At 49.8% G+C, this 13708-nt stretch overlaps 1 protein-coding gene across 1 annotated transcript; it reads left to right on the top strand.

Moving 5' to 3' along the window:
• Positions 1 to 1905: 1905 nt before the first annotated feature.
• ZP1 (zona pellucida glycoprotein 1) lies at positions 1906 to 10526 on the top strand. The gene is made up of 12 exons (XM_036764541.1): positions 1906 to 2074; positions 3179 to 3300; positions 3878 to 4190; positions 4377 to 4436; positions 5041 to 5228; positions 5325 to 5422; positions 8167 to 8294; positions 8386 to 8575; positions 8661 to 8808; positions 9639 to 9720; positions 9910 to 10031; positions 10304 to 10526. The coding sequence occupies exons 1-12, from the start codon at positions 1906 to 1908 to the stop codon at positions 10511 to 10513; spliced, it is 1830 nt and encodes a 609-aa protein (XP_036620436.1). The 3' UTR covers positions 10514 to 10526.
• The last annotated feature ends 3182 nt before the right edge of the window (positions 10527 to 13708 follow it).

The raw sequence follows: 13708 nt of genomic DNA on the forward strand, positions 1-13708 counted from the left end.
TATGCCGGGAGTAGGAGTCATTAGAGAGTAGTTGCAATGTTAAGATAAAAAGAGAATCCACACTGTGTTTTATTTCTTTAAGATCTTTTCCTGTGCTTGCATCCATCAGTTGTGCTTGCGGAGGCAGCCTGATGTGATGGAAAGAATGTTGAACTTGCAGACGAGAGACCTGATCTCAAATCTCAGTTCAACAATTTTGGAAGTGTATGACTCTAGGCTCTTCACTTCTCCTCTGTGACCCATGGGGGTAAAATGTGGACAATCATTTGGGGAGTCCAACCACAGAGTAGCCGGCACAACAAGTCTGGGCGGGACTGCGGCAGGGAGGGAGTCTGCCCAGTGGCCACCCCAAGTTCAGGTCCATTCTGAGGGAGCCCACACCATGGGGTAAGACTGGGTCCAAAGGTCTTTAGGACCCTGGTTGAAAAACCCTGGTTGTGTTGATGGTTTCTAAGTTCCTTCTAGTCCTCCAGACCTTCTGCATCTTCTGAGGGGTAATATGCCATCCTTCCCCCAAAAACATGTTACCTTGAATGCTTTTAGGGGAACCAAGGACCCTGTTACTCACATCTGTAGAAACCTAGACACAAGCTACATTCAGAGTCTTCCCAGAGATACGGGCATTAACATGCCAAAGAGAGACTAGTATCTTTGGGATCAGTGCCCCAAATCAGACCTGGCCTTACTTAGAGCTAGGTGCCCTGGGCCATGGGTTACCTCCAAAAGAACTCTAGCTCCAATCTGGCTCCAACCCACTTATTAGACTGACTTCAAGTTATTCCCCTCCACAATGTTTGCATTCCAGGCAAACTGGACCCATAGCGGCTTCCTGAACTCAAGGCTCCATTTCCTCTCTGTTTTCCCCTCTTAGGAAACACTTCCTCCTCATATAGTTCAGGTTTGGCTTCTATCAAGGCTCCTCTACTCAGGTGATGCTTCCTATAGGAACCCTTTCCTGATCGACCAGCAGGGGGCACTCTCTCCTTCCTCGAATTAACTCTATTTTAACTCTAGCCCCACCGGTAGAAAGTAAGCTCCTTGAGGGCAGGATATTTGCATTTTGTCTTTGTGTCCCTGCACCTGGTTCCTTAAGTGGCTAAGATTCGTTGATTCGGAGAAAAATACTTCCTCAATCTTAAAACATGATTTAAGATTTCTAACACTCAGTGACACTAAATTAAGGAGGGTAATACCCACTTAAAGAAGTGACCAGGCCTTCTAACCTTAGGGAATCACAGGGTCATAGAGCTAGGAAGCAATTCAGAGGCTGTCTAGTCCTACCCTGCCATTTTACAGATGAGAAAACAGAGAGCCAGGTGACTCACCCAAGGTCTCCCAGGGAGAGGGAGGAGAGGAGGGAGGATGTAAGCTCAGTCCAGTGGTATTTCCCCTGTGCCATTCTTCCTTCCCAGGAGCTGCACACAGGGCACCAGCCAGACTTGGCTTGGGTGCAGGGCTGGGACACAGCTGTATTGATCAGCACAGGCCCACGCCCCCACTCTCGGTTCCCTGTTTTCTGAGCAGTTCCTTCTCTCAGCTCCTCATCAGCTCTGCATAGGAAACAAGACACCAAATTGGTCAGTAGGTTCCCCCACCCCCCAGGTGGGGTGGAAATCAAAGACCCTAGAGAGGTTAGGGAGCAACCTCAGGTGACAGACCCAGACCCCCAGGGAGGGAGCCCAGGCTGGGCTCTGCAGGGAGGCCACATCTCCTCTTCCCTCCAGCGTGGTAGTTTCCACACAGTCCCTTTCTCCGGCAGGTGGGGGCTTCTCCAGGTGCTACCTCTCTCCTCCTGGGCTTAGCCACCTTTCCCACAATCCATATAAGCCTGGGGCTTCAGCTCCCTCCCTACTGGCAGAAGGGGGCGTAGGGCCTGTCTTGAGGCTTGGGGCTGGAGGTCTCATGATGAGCTGGGGAACCTGTTTGGAGCTTCTGCTCCTCCTGGCTCTGGGACTAGGCCTGGGGCACAGCCCTGGAGCCTGGGGCTTGCAGCTCAGACATGAATGTGGCTCCTACAGCATGCAGCTGCTGGTCTTCCCGAGACCTGGTCGAAAGATCCGCTTCAAGGTGGTAGGTGAGTGGCTTTGTTTGATATAGCACTGGAGTTTCTAGCTGGACAGGATGTAAACTCCTTGAGGGCAGGAAGTTTCATTTGGTATCCCCAGAGCCTGGCACATAGTAGGTACTTAACAAATGCTGGTTGATTGATTGGAATCAAAGTACCTGGGTTTGAATCCTGGCTCTCTAACATTGCTGTGACTGGAGGCAAATCACTTAATCAACCTTGGCCTCAGTTTCTCCTTACGTAAAGTGGATCTCTAAGTCCGACCATCCTTGAATTCCCAGGCTACTCCCTCCTGCTTGTCTAAGGAAGGGCAAATTGTTGGTTCAGAGTCCTAATGTTGTGGCCCTCAGGATTGGGCTCAGAGCTCCCCTCTCTTTGGCTTAGCACAGTGCCCGGCACATAGGCATTTAATAATGCTCCTGGGCAGGAAGCCAGCTGCTTCAGGGTGCCCCTAAAAGAAGGGTCACTGTATGTGCTCTCAGCTCCCAAGGCAGCCAAGGGGATGGAGAACATCATCAGAAGCCTGAGGTTGAACAAACTGGAAGGGACAGGCATGGCGAGATGGGCCCAGGCTGTGGCCACTGGGTCTGACCTTGAAAGCTTAGCGGAGGCAACCAAACTCACCTTAGAAAGGAGGGGCTTTTTGCTTGGCTAGGGGCCTTCAAGCCAAGGCTGGATACTTGCCTGTCTGGCACATTGTAAAGGGGGTCCCTTCTTGAATGTGGGAGGCCTAAATGCCTACAAGAACCCCAATTGGGGTCCCTACCAGTGGAGAGCTGGTTCAGAAGATTTCCTCCCTCCTCAGAGAAGTATCCCCCACCAAAAAAAAACCCACACTACTTTGTATATTTGGCACATGTACCTGAATGCCTGTTGTTGTTCCCTACCCCCACCCCCTACCCAAGTGTAAGTGGCAGGAACTGGTTCACTTCTGCCTTCACCTCCCAAGCACCTGGAATACAGTAGGTGCTTAATAAGTGTTTGGGTTCTTCAAGAGTACACCCCTTCTGAGGTTAGCCCTCTAGTGAGAAGTGTAGGGCTATACTCAGTTGGCTAGGCCAGATATGGTGCCTGCAGCTCAGGGTGATGGATGCGTACCTCTCTCTTCCCCAGATGAGTTTGGGACCCACTTTGAAGCGACCAACTGCTCCATCTGTCTCCACTGGATCACCTCTGAGCCCCAGGGCCCCACCACCTTCTCTGCAGGCTACCATGGATGTCACATGATGAAGAAGGTCAGCTGTCCTTCCTGTTCTGTTGGGCTGGGGTATGGCCTTGGCTGCCCCAGTCATGAGTCCATTCTGCTAGTTACTGAGGCCTGCCTGTGGTGCAAGGCAGGACCCTATTCTCCTCTATAGTTTAGAACAGAAAGTTGAGCTTGGGGCTAGGACCCAGGTTTGAGACACTGGCTGTGTGTCCTGGAAATCACATGTACCCATTTTACAGGTGAGCAAGCTGAGGCTCAGGGGTTCATAGGCTTATAGATGGACCTTATGTGCCATCTAACCGATGCCTCATTTTACAGAGGCCCAGAGAAGGGGAGTGACTTGTCCAAGGTAATGGGGTAGTCAAGTAGGAAACGTAGTTGGATTTGAACCCAGGCCCTCTGACTCAAGAGCCAGTGTCTTTGTCACTGTACCAAGCTTCTTCAGAACCTGTCAGCTTCAGTGTGCTCTGGAGAAGAACTCCATTGGAGTACTTTTCACTAATACGCCAGGTGGTTTCAGAGCTCACTTAGGAATGGGGATGTGAGCATGAGAAGTTGAGCGGCCTTCTCCCCTGGGCCCTGATCTGTCTCTGTCTCTACCTTAGGATGCCCAATACCACTTACGTGTATTTGTAGAAGAGATTTTGGGCACCCAGCTTGATGGTGCTCAAGACGTGACCTTGATCTGCCCCAAACCTGAGCCTCCCAAGAGCCCAGGCACTCCTCTTCCTGTCTTCCAACCCTCTCCTTCCCCTGCCCGGCTCCGTCCTCACCTTCGCCCTTTGCACCTGGACTTGAGACATTTGTCTCTCCCACCTGTTGCTGATCGCCATCAACCTGCCCATATCCACCCCACCTGGTCTTCTCCCTCCTCCGGCCCTGTCACTTTAGTACATCGGAGCTCACCATATCACACAGGTGAGTCTGACTCCCTTCCCTAGGTACTTTCTGCCTGAGTAGAATCTCTTAGCTTCTCTCTTGAGGCAGATTCCCACCCCTGTCCCCATGAAGCATCTCTACTGAACTGCCTGATGCTAAAGTGAATCCAACTAGGTTGGGTTAACTGTTTCTTGGTAGCTCACAACAGACTTCTTGTGATCCCAGGCAACCCCTTGAGCCGGAAGCAATGCCAGGTCATCTCTGGCCGAGTCCCCTGTGCAGAAGGCGCACACTCTGAAGCGTGTCTCCAAGCTGGTTGCTGCTATGACAACACAGATACCAAGGTTCCATGTTACTATGGTGACACAGGTGCACTCACATCCCTAAGCAATCAGCTATTTTAATTAAATGTTCCTTACTCCTAGGCCCAGGGCGCAGAGGTACAAAGAATGATATGGTCCCTACTAACCAGGGAACTTATGAATGATAACAAATAACATAAACATATAGCATAAATGTAAAGTTAATAAATACAAATATATAAGGTATTTGGGGAGGGTACTAGTAGTTGGGGGATGAGGAAGAAAAGGGATGTTCTAAAGATTGAAAGGAATTGTCTAGAAGACCCACCAGCCCCTAAGAATTTCTCAGTATACCAGGCCTTGGAGGGGCTAAGTTCCAGGGAAGGACCTGAGTGCTCATGTCTTAAAAACTCTTCACTCTAAAGATGCTGAAAATGAGGCGTGGAGAAGCTACATGTCTTCGGCCAAGGTCCGACAGCTATTTGCTAGTAGAGTGAGGATTAGAGTTTAACTTCTGAGTCCTAGGCCTTTGGCCCCTGGGCATCTCTGACGCTAACTGGCCTTGGTCATTTGGCCTTCTGTCCCAGCCACCGTCCAGTGTTTCGAAGATGGCAGCTTCGTCCTGGTGGTCTCCCAGAATACCACCTCTGAAAAACAGGTCAGTCTCGAGAGCATCAAGCTAGCCTATGCCTCAGGTGGCTGCCCCCCAACCCAGAGAACAGAAAACTTTGTGGTCTTCCATTTTCCAGTCACCCAGTGTGGTACCACCATCCAGGTAAGGGGTAGAGATGGCTCTCTAGGGGTGACCTGGCTACTGTGTCTCACGGTGGGAAGGCATTCATCTAGTTTCTCTCTGCCTCCCCTTTCCTAGCTGGTCAATAACCAACTCATCTATGAGAACCAACTGGTATCAGACATTGACATCCAGACGGGGCCAGAAGGTACCATCACTCGGGACAGCACCTTCCTGTGAGTAGAGGAGACGAAATGTTTGGGCACCGATTTGGGGCAGGGCCTTGGTTTCTTCATCTACACAGTACAGGGGGATTAGACTCAATGACCTGTGTCCCAGAGAATTAAACAAGTTGTCCAAGGTTACAGAGAAGGGCCAGGGCATGAATTTGGGGCTTCAGAATGCAATGCCATCATCCTTTGCACCATACCATAATTAGGTACTGACAGGGGAGCTGAGAGTAGTGGGGGGCAGGGGGAAGGAGGCTTCCTTTTAGCATCAAGATAGGTATCTGGGCGTGGCCAGCAGAAGCCTGCAAAAGCCTTGGTTGGGGGATTTCATTGCTGAGAAACTGTAAAAGCAAGTATTAATCTGAAAGTAAGGTGTCTGCTCCCTGTAGCAAATGGCCTTGAGGTTTCAATATTGATAAAGAACATTCTGAGTTGGCCCAAGGAACAGGAAGCCAAAGGTACAGATTCTGCCACAAAACGTTCCAAGGGGAGGTGGGGATGGTGTCAGAAGACTCTTTCAAGTCTCTGGGCCTATGTCTCGGCAAGAGAAGACGCCCCGCTTCTTGGAGGTAACAAGTCTCTTAGCTCTACGGGGCAGCCTAAGTACTTAGAGGCAGTAAGAAATGCCCCACCTCCAAAAAGCACGGAAACTCGGTCTGTCCTATAGAGCTACCATGTACCTGATAGAGTATTGTCTCTAGAGTCCAGGGAGCTGGGTTCAAATCCTGCCTCTTTCTCTTACCACCTGCAAGACCTTAGATAAATCACTTAACTGCTTAGTGCCTCAGTTTCTCCATTTGTAAAATGAAGGAGATAGACTAGTCTCTTAAGGTCCCTTCCAACTTTAGATCTGTGAACTTATGGCCAAGCTGGCAATAATACTGTAGAAATCAGACTAGAAACATCTATACCTGGGCCCTAATCCCTTCAACATCTCCGATACATAGCTTTGCTTCTCATAGAAGATCAACCAGTGATAACTCCCTGGCTCTGGGTCAGTTCTGATGGTTAGTAACTTCCCTCCTGTACCTGAAACAGGTTTCAACCCATTGGTCTGAAACCCTCGACTGCCAAGACTAAATCTCACTGGGGCTGCTGGGTGGCTCAGTGGATAAAGCACGAGGTCTGGAGTTGGGAAGACCTGGGTTGAAATCCAGCCTCAAGTACTAGCTGTGTGACCCTGGGCAAGTCACTTAACCTGTTTGTCTCAATTCTCTCATCTGTAGGTAATAATAGCACCTGCCTCCCAGGTTTGTTATGAGAATCGAATGAGAACATTTGTAAAGCGCTTCACAGATCTCCTGGCACATAGTAGGTGCTATCTAAATGCTAGTGATCTTTAGCTCCTCTTCTTTGTAACAGCCCTTCAAATACTTGAGGAAGGCTGTCCCGACCATGGCCCATTACTACTAGCTTACTCAGTCCTTGTCACCACCAAGTTAATAAAGGCTAGAAATAAGAGAGTGACTTCAGAGACTTCAGTTATATAGCCCTGGCCCAGAGTCCTTTTGGCCCCCTATAAAATAGACATAACGGCCCCTCCTTTGCAGGGTGCTTATGAGAGTAGGGCTGTCCAGCCTTAAGGCACTATTTAAACGTGAGCTGGCCTCGTCTCTGGATTACTTGGAGGCAGCCTTGGGGAGGCTGGGATATTCTCAGGCAGCATTCCCCAGAGGAGTGAAAATGGGGGCAGGGGTGGGAACAAACAGGGATGTTCACTTGGGAATGAAAAAAAGATGGATTTCTTCCCCAAAGTCTTGTCCAGGTTCTGTCCATTCTAACTTTACAAGGAGGAAGGGGAGGTTCAAGACACCGAATGTCAAGGCTCTTGGAGATCTTGGTTAGTAGATCTCAGGGTCAGAGGGTTCTCCTTGGCCTGTGACTTTTCTCCTAAGACTTACCCCTTTTCCTAAAAGTACTAGGGAGACATCATGGTAAGCAATTCACTAAGTCTGATCAGAATTTGGAATCCCAGCTCTGACCCTTCCTGCCTGTGAGACCTTGGACAAATACATTCCCCTCAGAGCTGCCATTTCCGCTTCACTAAATGAACTCATTTCTCTCTTCATTCATCCTGGCTCCTCAGGGCTTAACTCAAGGTAGCTGGAGAGAGTAAATATTATCTCATTTAGTTCTCACAACAGATGTGGGAAGTAGGTACTAGTTCTATCTCCATTTTTACAGATGAGGAAACTGAGGCAAACAAGTGGTTAAGTGACTTGCCCAGTTGAGTCAGATTTAGGAAGTATCTGAGGCCAGACCTGAACTCAAGTCTTCTGACTCTAGGCCAATTCTTCTTTGGGGGCAGAATGTAGTGAATTAGAGATGTGGACTAGGAAATCTCACTGGACCCAAGTCTCATGCCTTGCCACTCCAAGTCTACTTGGGGCCTGCAGTTATTTTATTGAGGCATGTGTTACTTTTCCATGACTACCAAACCCACCCTCATAACAACACAGAATCAGTCAGGGATGATGCATTTGTCTTGCTCCAGGGACGCATGCCCCATTCTCTCCCCACCGTCCACCACCTCTCAGAAGGGAGTCATGCTTCCTCAATAGGTAAGGACTGGCTACTTCATTGACGAGATCTAGCTTTCCACCATCTACCAGATGGCTTACATCCATCGGCAGTGTCCCAGCTCCTTGGGACAACGTGAATTCAGCTTTGCCTTGTAAAAGGCTCCAGGTCATCCCCAGGCTGCATCTTCTGACAGCTAAACCCATCTACACCTTCTTACCCCTCTGCAGTCTCCACGCGCGCTGCATCTACAATGCCAGCAACTTCTTGCCTGTCCAGATAAAGGTCTTCCTGCCACCACTGCCTGCTCCTGTGCTCAGGTCTGGCCCGTTGCATCTTGAGCTTCGAATCGCCAAGGGTAATGAGACCTCTGTCCTGCCTCCCCAGACCCTTCTTATCAGTGTCTGTGCCTGAAGGCTCACAGGACCTCCCTCTTCTCCCAACCGTAGATCAGAAATATAGCTCCTACTACCATGTGGAGGACTTCCCCATCTTCAAGATGCTCCGGGAACCCATCTATGTAGAGGTGCGACTCCTCAGAAGGACAGATCCCAACCTGGTGCTGGTTCTGCATCACTGCTGGGCTACCCCAAGCACCAATCCCTTCAAGGAACCCCAGTGGCCTCTTCTGTTTGATGGGTGAGTGGCTAGTTGGGGATCTGCTGTGAACAGGGCCTGACTTCCCAGCAGGTTGCAGCTAAGGCCTCACTGATATCTTTCCTAGATGCCCATTTGCTGGTGATGGTTACAAGACCCAGTTGGCACCCAAGAAGGGAACATTGGAGCACCTTTTCCCAACTCACTATCAGCGTTTCGTTGTCTCCACCTTTACCTTTGTGGACTCAGTCTCCCAGGGGGCTCTCAGTGGACCGGTGAGGACCATGGCTCAATTTTGAACAGGGGAGAAGAGACTGCCTATGAGGACAGAAGGGACAGGGACAGAGACAGGAGACAGAACAACCAGGATGGTTGGATGGTAGAGTTGGTTGGTTGTTGTCCTTGGTTCTTGAAGAGGACCAAAAGAGTACAAGCATAGGGGAGTGGTGTATGGAGTACACAGGCAAGGAAGAGTTGGTATGAATGGATCTAAATGCCAAACAGGAGTCTATCCCTCTGTTACAGAGAGATTTGGGGCCAAGAGACCAGTTAGGAGGCCATTACAAAAGAGGGTGAGGGCCCAGTTTAGGGCAACAAATGTATGAGTAGGAAGGAGACCAGAAAGAGAGACCATGGAGAGAAGAAGGACAAGACTGGGAAGCACGTTCCTGAGAAACTGGCCTCAAGGACTTGGAGATTCATCAGTGTGCCGCCCTTTCCTCTGCTGAGGTCCGATGGGACTCTAGACTCAGGAGATGCTCCATTATGATCTCAAAGTTGGCTTCAAGGAGCTAGGGCACATGAGGGAAGGCTTTGATCTAGCTGAGAACTAGGTCCTCACAGGGACATGAGTTTAGTAGCAGATACCATCTTACTTCCCCAAGAGGCAGGGCAAAGGGCCCATCTCCCTTCTTGGACCTCCATCTTGGGCTACTGGCCTCAAGAAGCTGATCCTAGAACTGGCGTACCAAGAGATGGTCCCTGCAGGACCTCTAGACTCTGCTGAGATTAGAGGGTGTTGACATCAATGGGAGCCACCAGTCATGGTATGCTGACTTGGAAAGATGCCTGATTTTCTTTTTCCTCTCCTTCTCCCTTGGCCCAGATTTACTTCTTCTGTAGCACTTCAGCCTGTTATCCATCTGAGACAGAAACTTGCAGGGCTGCTTGTCACCCAGGGGCTACAAGTAAGTTTTTAGATTTGGGGTCATGTTGGGGGAGTTGGCATCTGCTCCTTGGGCATAAGTACCAGATCACCTGGTTTGCATGTCTGTCCCTCCTCCCCATTTGTATAATACCCTTTGGGGATGCTAACCTAATTATCTAACCTGGCATATGACCAGGTACAACATAGAGCCTCTGACTTCTTTTGACAGGGAGGCGACGCTTCATAGATCACCACAAATACATGCAGGGAGTCCAGGACATTGTGGGCTCTCCAGGACCTGTGGAATTTGGAGATTCTAAAGAACAGAAGATTAATTTACAGAATAAAGGTGTGTGCTGGAGGGCTGGGGCATGGGTGGGGGGGGGCATATAGACATTTGTATATATTCCCCTGGGTCAAGAACTACCCCTAGGGTATGGCCCTCAGATGGGGGAAGTTACAACTTCCCATGACCTTGGTCAACATTTGATGTAGACCTTGGCACCTGTGGCCTATCCAGGTTGTTCTTGGTCCTTTTTGGCTAAAATCTTAGGACTGCACTGAGTGATCATAGTTTTAACTAGGAGTGGCTTATAAATGCTATAGCTTTACCCTCCATGAAGCCTGACTCCAAGGAAGGATCTGTCATCTTGTGGCCCAACATCTCAGAGCCCCTTCTTCCGGAAAGATTCTCCTGGAACATGACCCTGAAACCTTTGCTGTGGGTGACCCTCTCTCTGGTGGTCATCACCATCTTGCTGGTGGTAGCAGCTCTCCTTGGAAGGAGCCGGAAGCTTCAAGAGCAGAGCAGGGAATGTGAACAAGGTCAATAAACCAGAAAGTTGATGTTTTGCACCAACGGTGTCCTGTTCTGACTTGGGGGAGTGTTTGAATAATCAGGCTAGCAGCTTCTGTGGGGGTATAAGATTCACCCACAGCCAGCACCCAGAAAGCTGCCAACAGCACAGGTTCTTCTGATCTGCTTAATTAAGGAAAGCAAGGTGAGGGGGTTGACAAGCTTACTTTTAATTCAGCATTCAAATATCATTCAGTTAGCCCAGGGGAAAAAGCCAGCACCCTGAACTTCAAAACAAAATGCAAGCAAATGACAAACATCAACAGACTTTGTCTGATTCAATCCCAACACATAGTTACCAGAGTTCAACAGAGTCTCAGCATCCGGGTTTACAAGCTGGAGGGCTCCTTAGCTACAGCTGCCCGGAGTCTCCTCATCAACACCATCTCCAGAGCCCCGCACCAATAGCTCTGTCCTCCCTTCTTATAGGGCTTCAGACATCATCAAACATCATCTGAATCACCAGAGCTCAGGCTCTGGTGATTGGTTCTTGAGTTGGCCCCTCCCATTAGGACCCTGGGAGGTTCACATCCACATGGATTACATTAACACCTAATGGGGTTTGGCCTGGGGCTTAGCACCTAGTAAAGCTCACTGAGATAAATTGAGTCACTCAAAGAAAACAAAGGCCATTCTGGTTACACTTACATTGTGATCCAATTACAAAGGAAACTAAAATATATCATTCGTAATAAAGCAAAACATATTCAGTGACATTCCCAAATATTGGTTTACAATTCAAATGTGACCCACCCCTAGGTCCCAGCAAGATAATTTCTTCAATCAATCATTCCCAAAATAATTGTTAACTATTCAAATGTCCACCCCTAGGTCAAAGCAAGTTAATCTCTTAAGCTCATAAAGTGTCCAAATAAAGTGCTTCTTAAAGCACACTGCCATCGCAGGCTTTTTCCCAGTGCCCTGAGGCACAGGCATGCTTTAGTTAGTAAAGTCCTAAAGCAAACAGACAAACAAATAGAGTTCTCTTGGGGATGTCTCCTCCCCAAACTGCCATTGCAGGCTTCCACGTGGCACCCAAAGTCCCAATTTCAAATAAAGAGTCCAAAGTTCTTTTGGGGTCTGTTCTCCCCATTAAGTTCCAGTCCCCAGTTCCAAGTCCCAAGGGTCCACTGGGCAATAAAGCCAAAAGGGTGGGGTCCCTGGGGGTCCAAGGCAGGGAGGGCTTGTGAGCCTGCAGTTGGAGCACTGGAGCTGGCAAAGACCCTGCAAGGTCATCTAGGCCAGTCCCCTAATTGGACAGGACTTCTAGGCCTGTGCTGCCTTCCAGGATTTGCTCAAGGCCCTCTGGTTCGAGTCTGGTGCTCTCTATGTGACGTGCTGCCCGCTAGTCTTTCCTCTGTCCTAGCTTGGCTAAAATCATTGTTCTCTTCCTGAACACCAGTTTGGGTCTTTCAAAAAGAAACTGCCTCTACGTCCTCTAAATTCATCTTTTCCAACCCCCAACTCCAAGTACTGGGTCTCTGGCCAACAGTTTGCCTGAACCAAGGCTGGTCTTGAGGCCACAGAGCTCCAAGGATTAGAGAGGTTTTCATGCAGTACCCCCCAGAATGCAAGGTGAAGTGGTCCCTGGGGCTGCCAATGATCGAGATCCTCCGCCAAACCAAAAAGTCCTCCCAGTCAATAGGTGTTTCTCCTAACGGGCTTTTCTTGTAGCCAGAATTGACCATACTTGGTGCTGGCACAAGATTAGCTCACAGAAATAGGGTTGAGGCTATGCTGTGCTTGTGGTCCTAGATGTATCCTTTTCAGCCTACACGGGTTACAGGGGAGGTATCGACTCTACCTGTGCTGGGTTTTGAGCCATTTTCAGCCATCACCTCTAGTTTCTACCTTCTGCCAATATCTCCGTGTGTATAGAATTGAACTCTAGGTGGGGACCATGCTTGGTAAAGTGGGGTGTGGGCCTCAAGCAGAGGCAGAGGGAGTCTCAGCTCTGCCCCTGGGTGTGAGAAGTGAATTTCCTCGGGTCATCATCCTTGATCTCGGCCCTCTTTGCTGGGCTATTTGTCTGAGGGTAGAGTCCTCTATCAGATGCCATCTCTTGGGGAGGAGGGAGCGGCTCGGTGAAGAGCATGGGCTTCTACTTTGGCATCCATTGTCCCAGTTCCCCTTCTAGAGAAGACCCTTCTTCCTTTTTGTGGCTCCCAATGGGTGGTTGGAATGTTACGGTGTCTCAGTTGGCTGATGGTGGTGAGAGTCCTTAAGCAGGTTTCGGGTACACTGGTGACCCGGGGGGCCTCCATTACAGGGGTCTCATACAAAACTGGGCAGGAGAGGGGGTGGGATGTAACCTGGGGAAAGGAGAAGGAAGAGACTGAGTGGAAGATAGGCCAGACCTAAAAGGCAGGCAGCGGCCTGGAGCCCAATGTTTGGAGGTTAGGAGCTGATACAAGTCTGAACAGAAGAGGCCAGGCTGACTAAGGTGGACTTATCCCCTGGGGGCACATGTGGCCTTGTGAAGGTGGCTGTGCCCATGTGGCTCAGAGGGTGAGAGACAGATTAGGCTGAAGTGGAGACCTGGGGCAACTCCCTTCACGTGCATTAAGGATCCAAGCTGGGGAGCAGCCCTCTATGGCAGCTTCTTGGGTGGAAGCAAGGAGCCATCTCTGGCTATATGGAAAACCATAGCAGAAGCACCGGGAGCTGAGAGGCACCTTCAAGACCATCTAGTCCAACCTCTTCCTGGAGGGCAAACTGAGGCTCCAAGGGGCCTGGCCAAAGTCATGCAGGGAAGTGAGACGAAATCCAGACTCTGCTCTTCCCGGTGAGCCAGGCAAGCCTGGGCACCCGGGCACGGGAACTGTCATGAAGACTGTCCTGAAACCTGGCACTAACTGGTGCAAAGTGGGGTGGGGTCCCAATTCGTCTTTCAAGAAGTGCAGTCTGAGGATTTGAGTCCTCAGTTTACCAAGGATGTGCTGCTTTCTCTGATTTGCGCAGTAGAAGCCTGGCTCGGGAGGTGACCAGGATTCCTGGCACATCTTTCATCGCCGAGTCTTAGTCTCTTACCTCTAAAATTGGAATTATACCAGGACCCCTAGACCTTCCAGGGCTGTTTGGGAGTAGTGGACACTCAGGAAACTTGAGCCACGTTTTATAGAGCCCTTTTCAGTGAGTATTTTTGATGAATTTAGCTGCCCTGGGGCAGGCC

This window comes from Trichosurus vulpecula, chromosome 6 (genome assembly GCF_011100635.1).
Source record: "Trichosurus vulpecula isolate mTriVul1 chromosome 6, mTriVul1.pri, whole genome shotgun sequence".
Lineage (NCBI taxonomy): Eukaryota > Metazoa > Chordata > Mammalia > Diprotodontia > Phalangeridae > Trichosurus > Trichosurus vulpecula.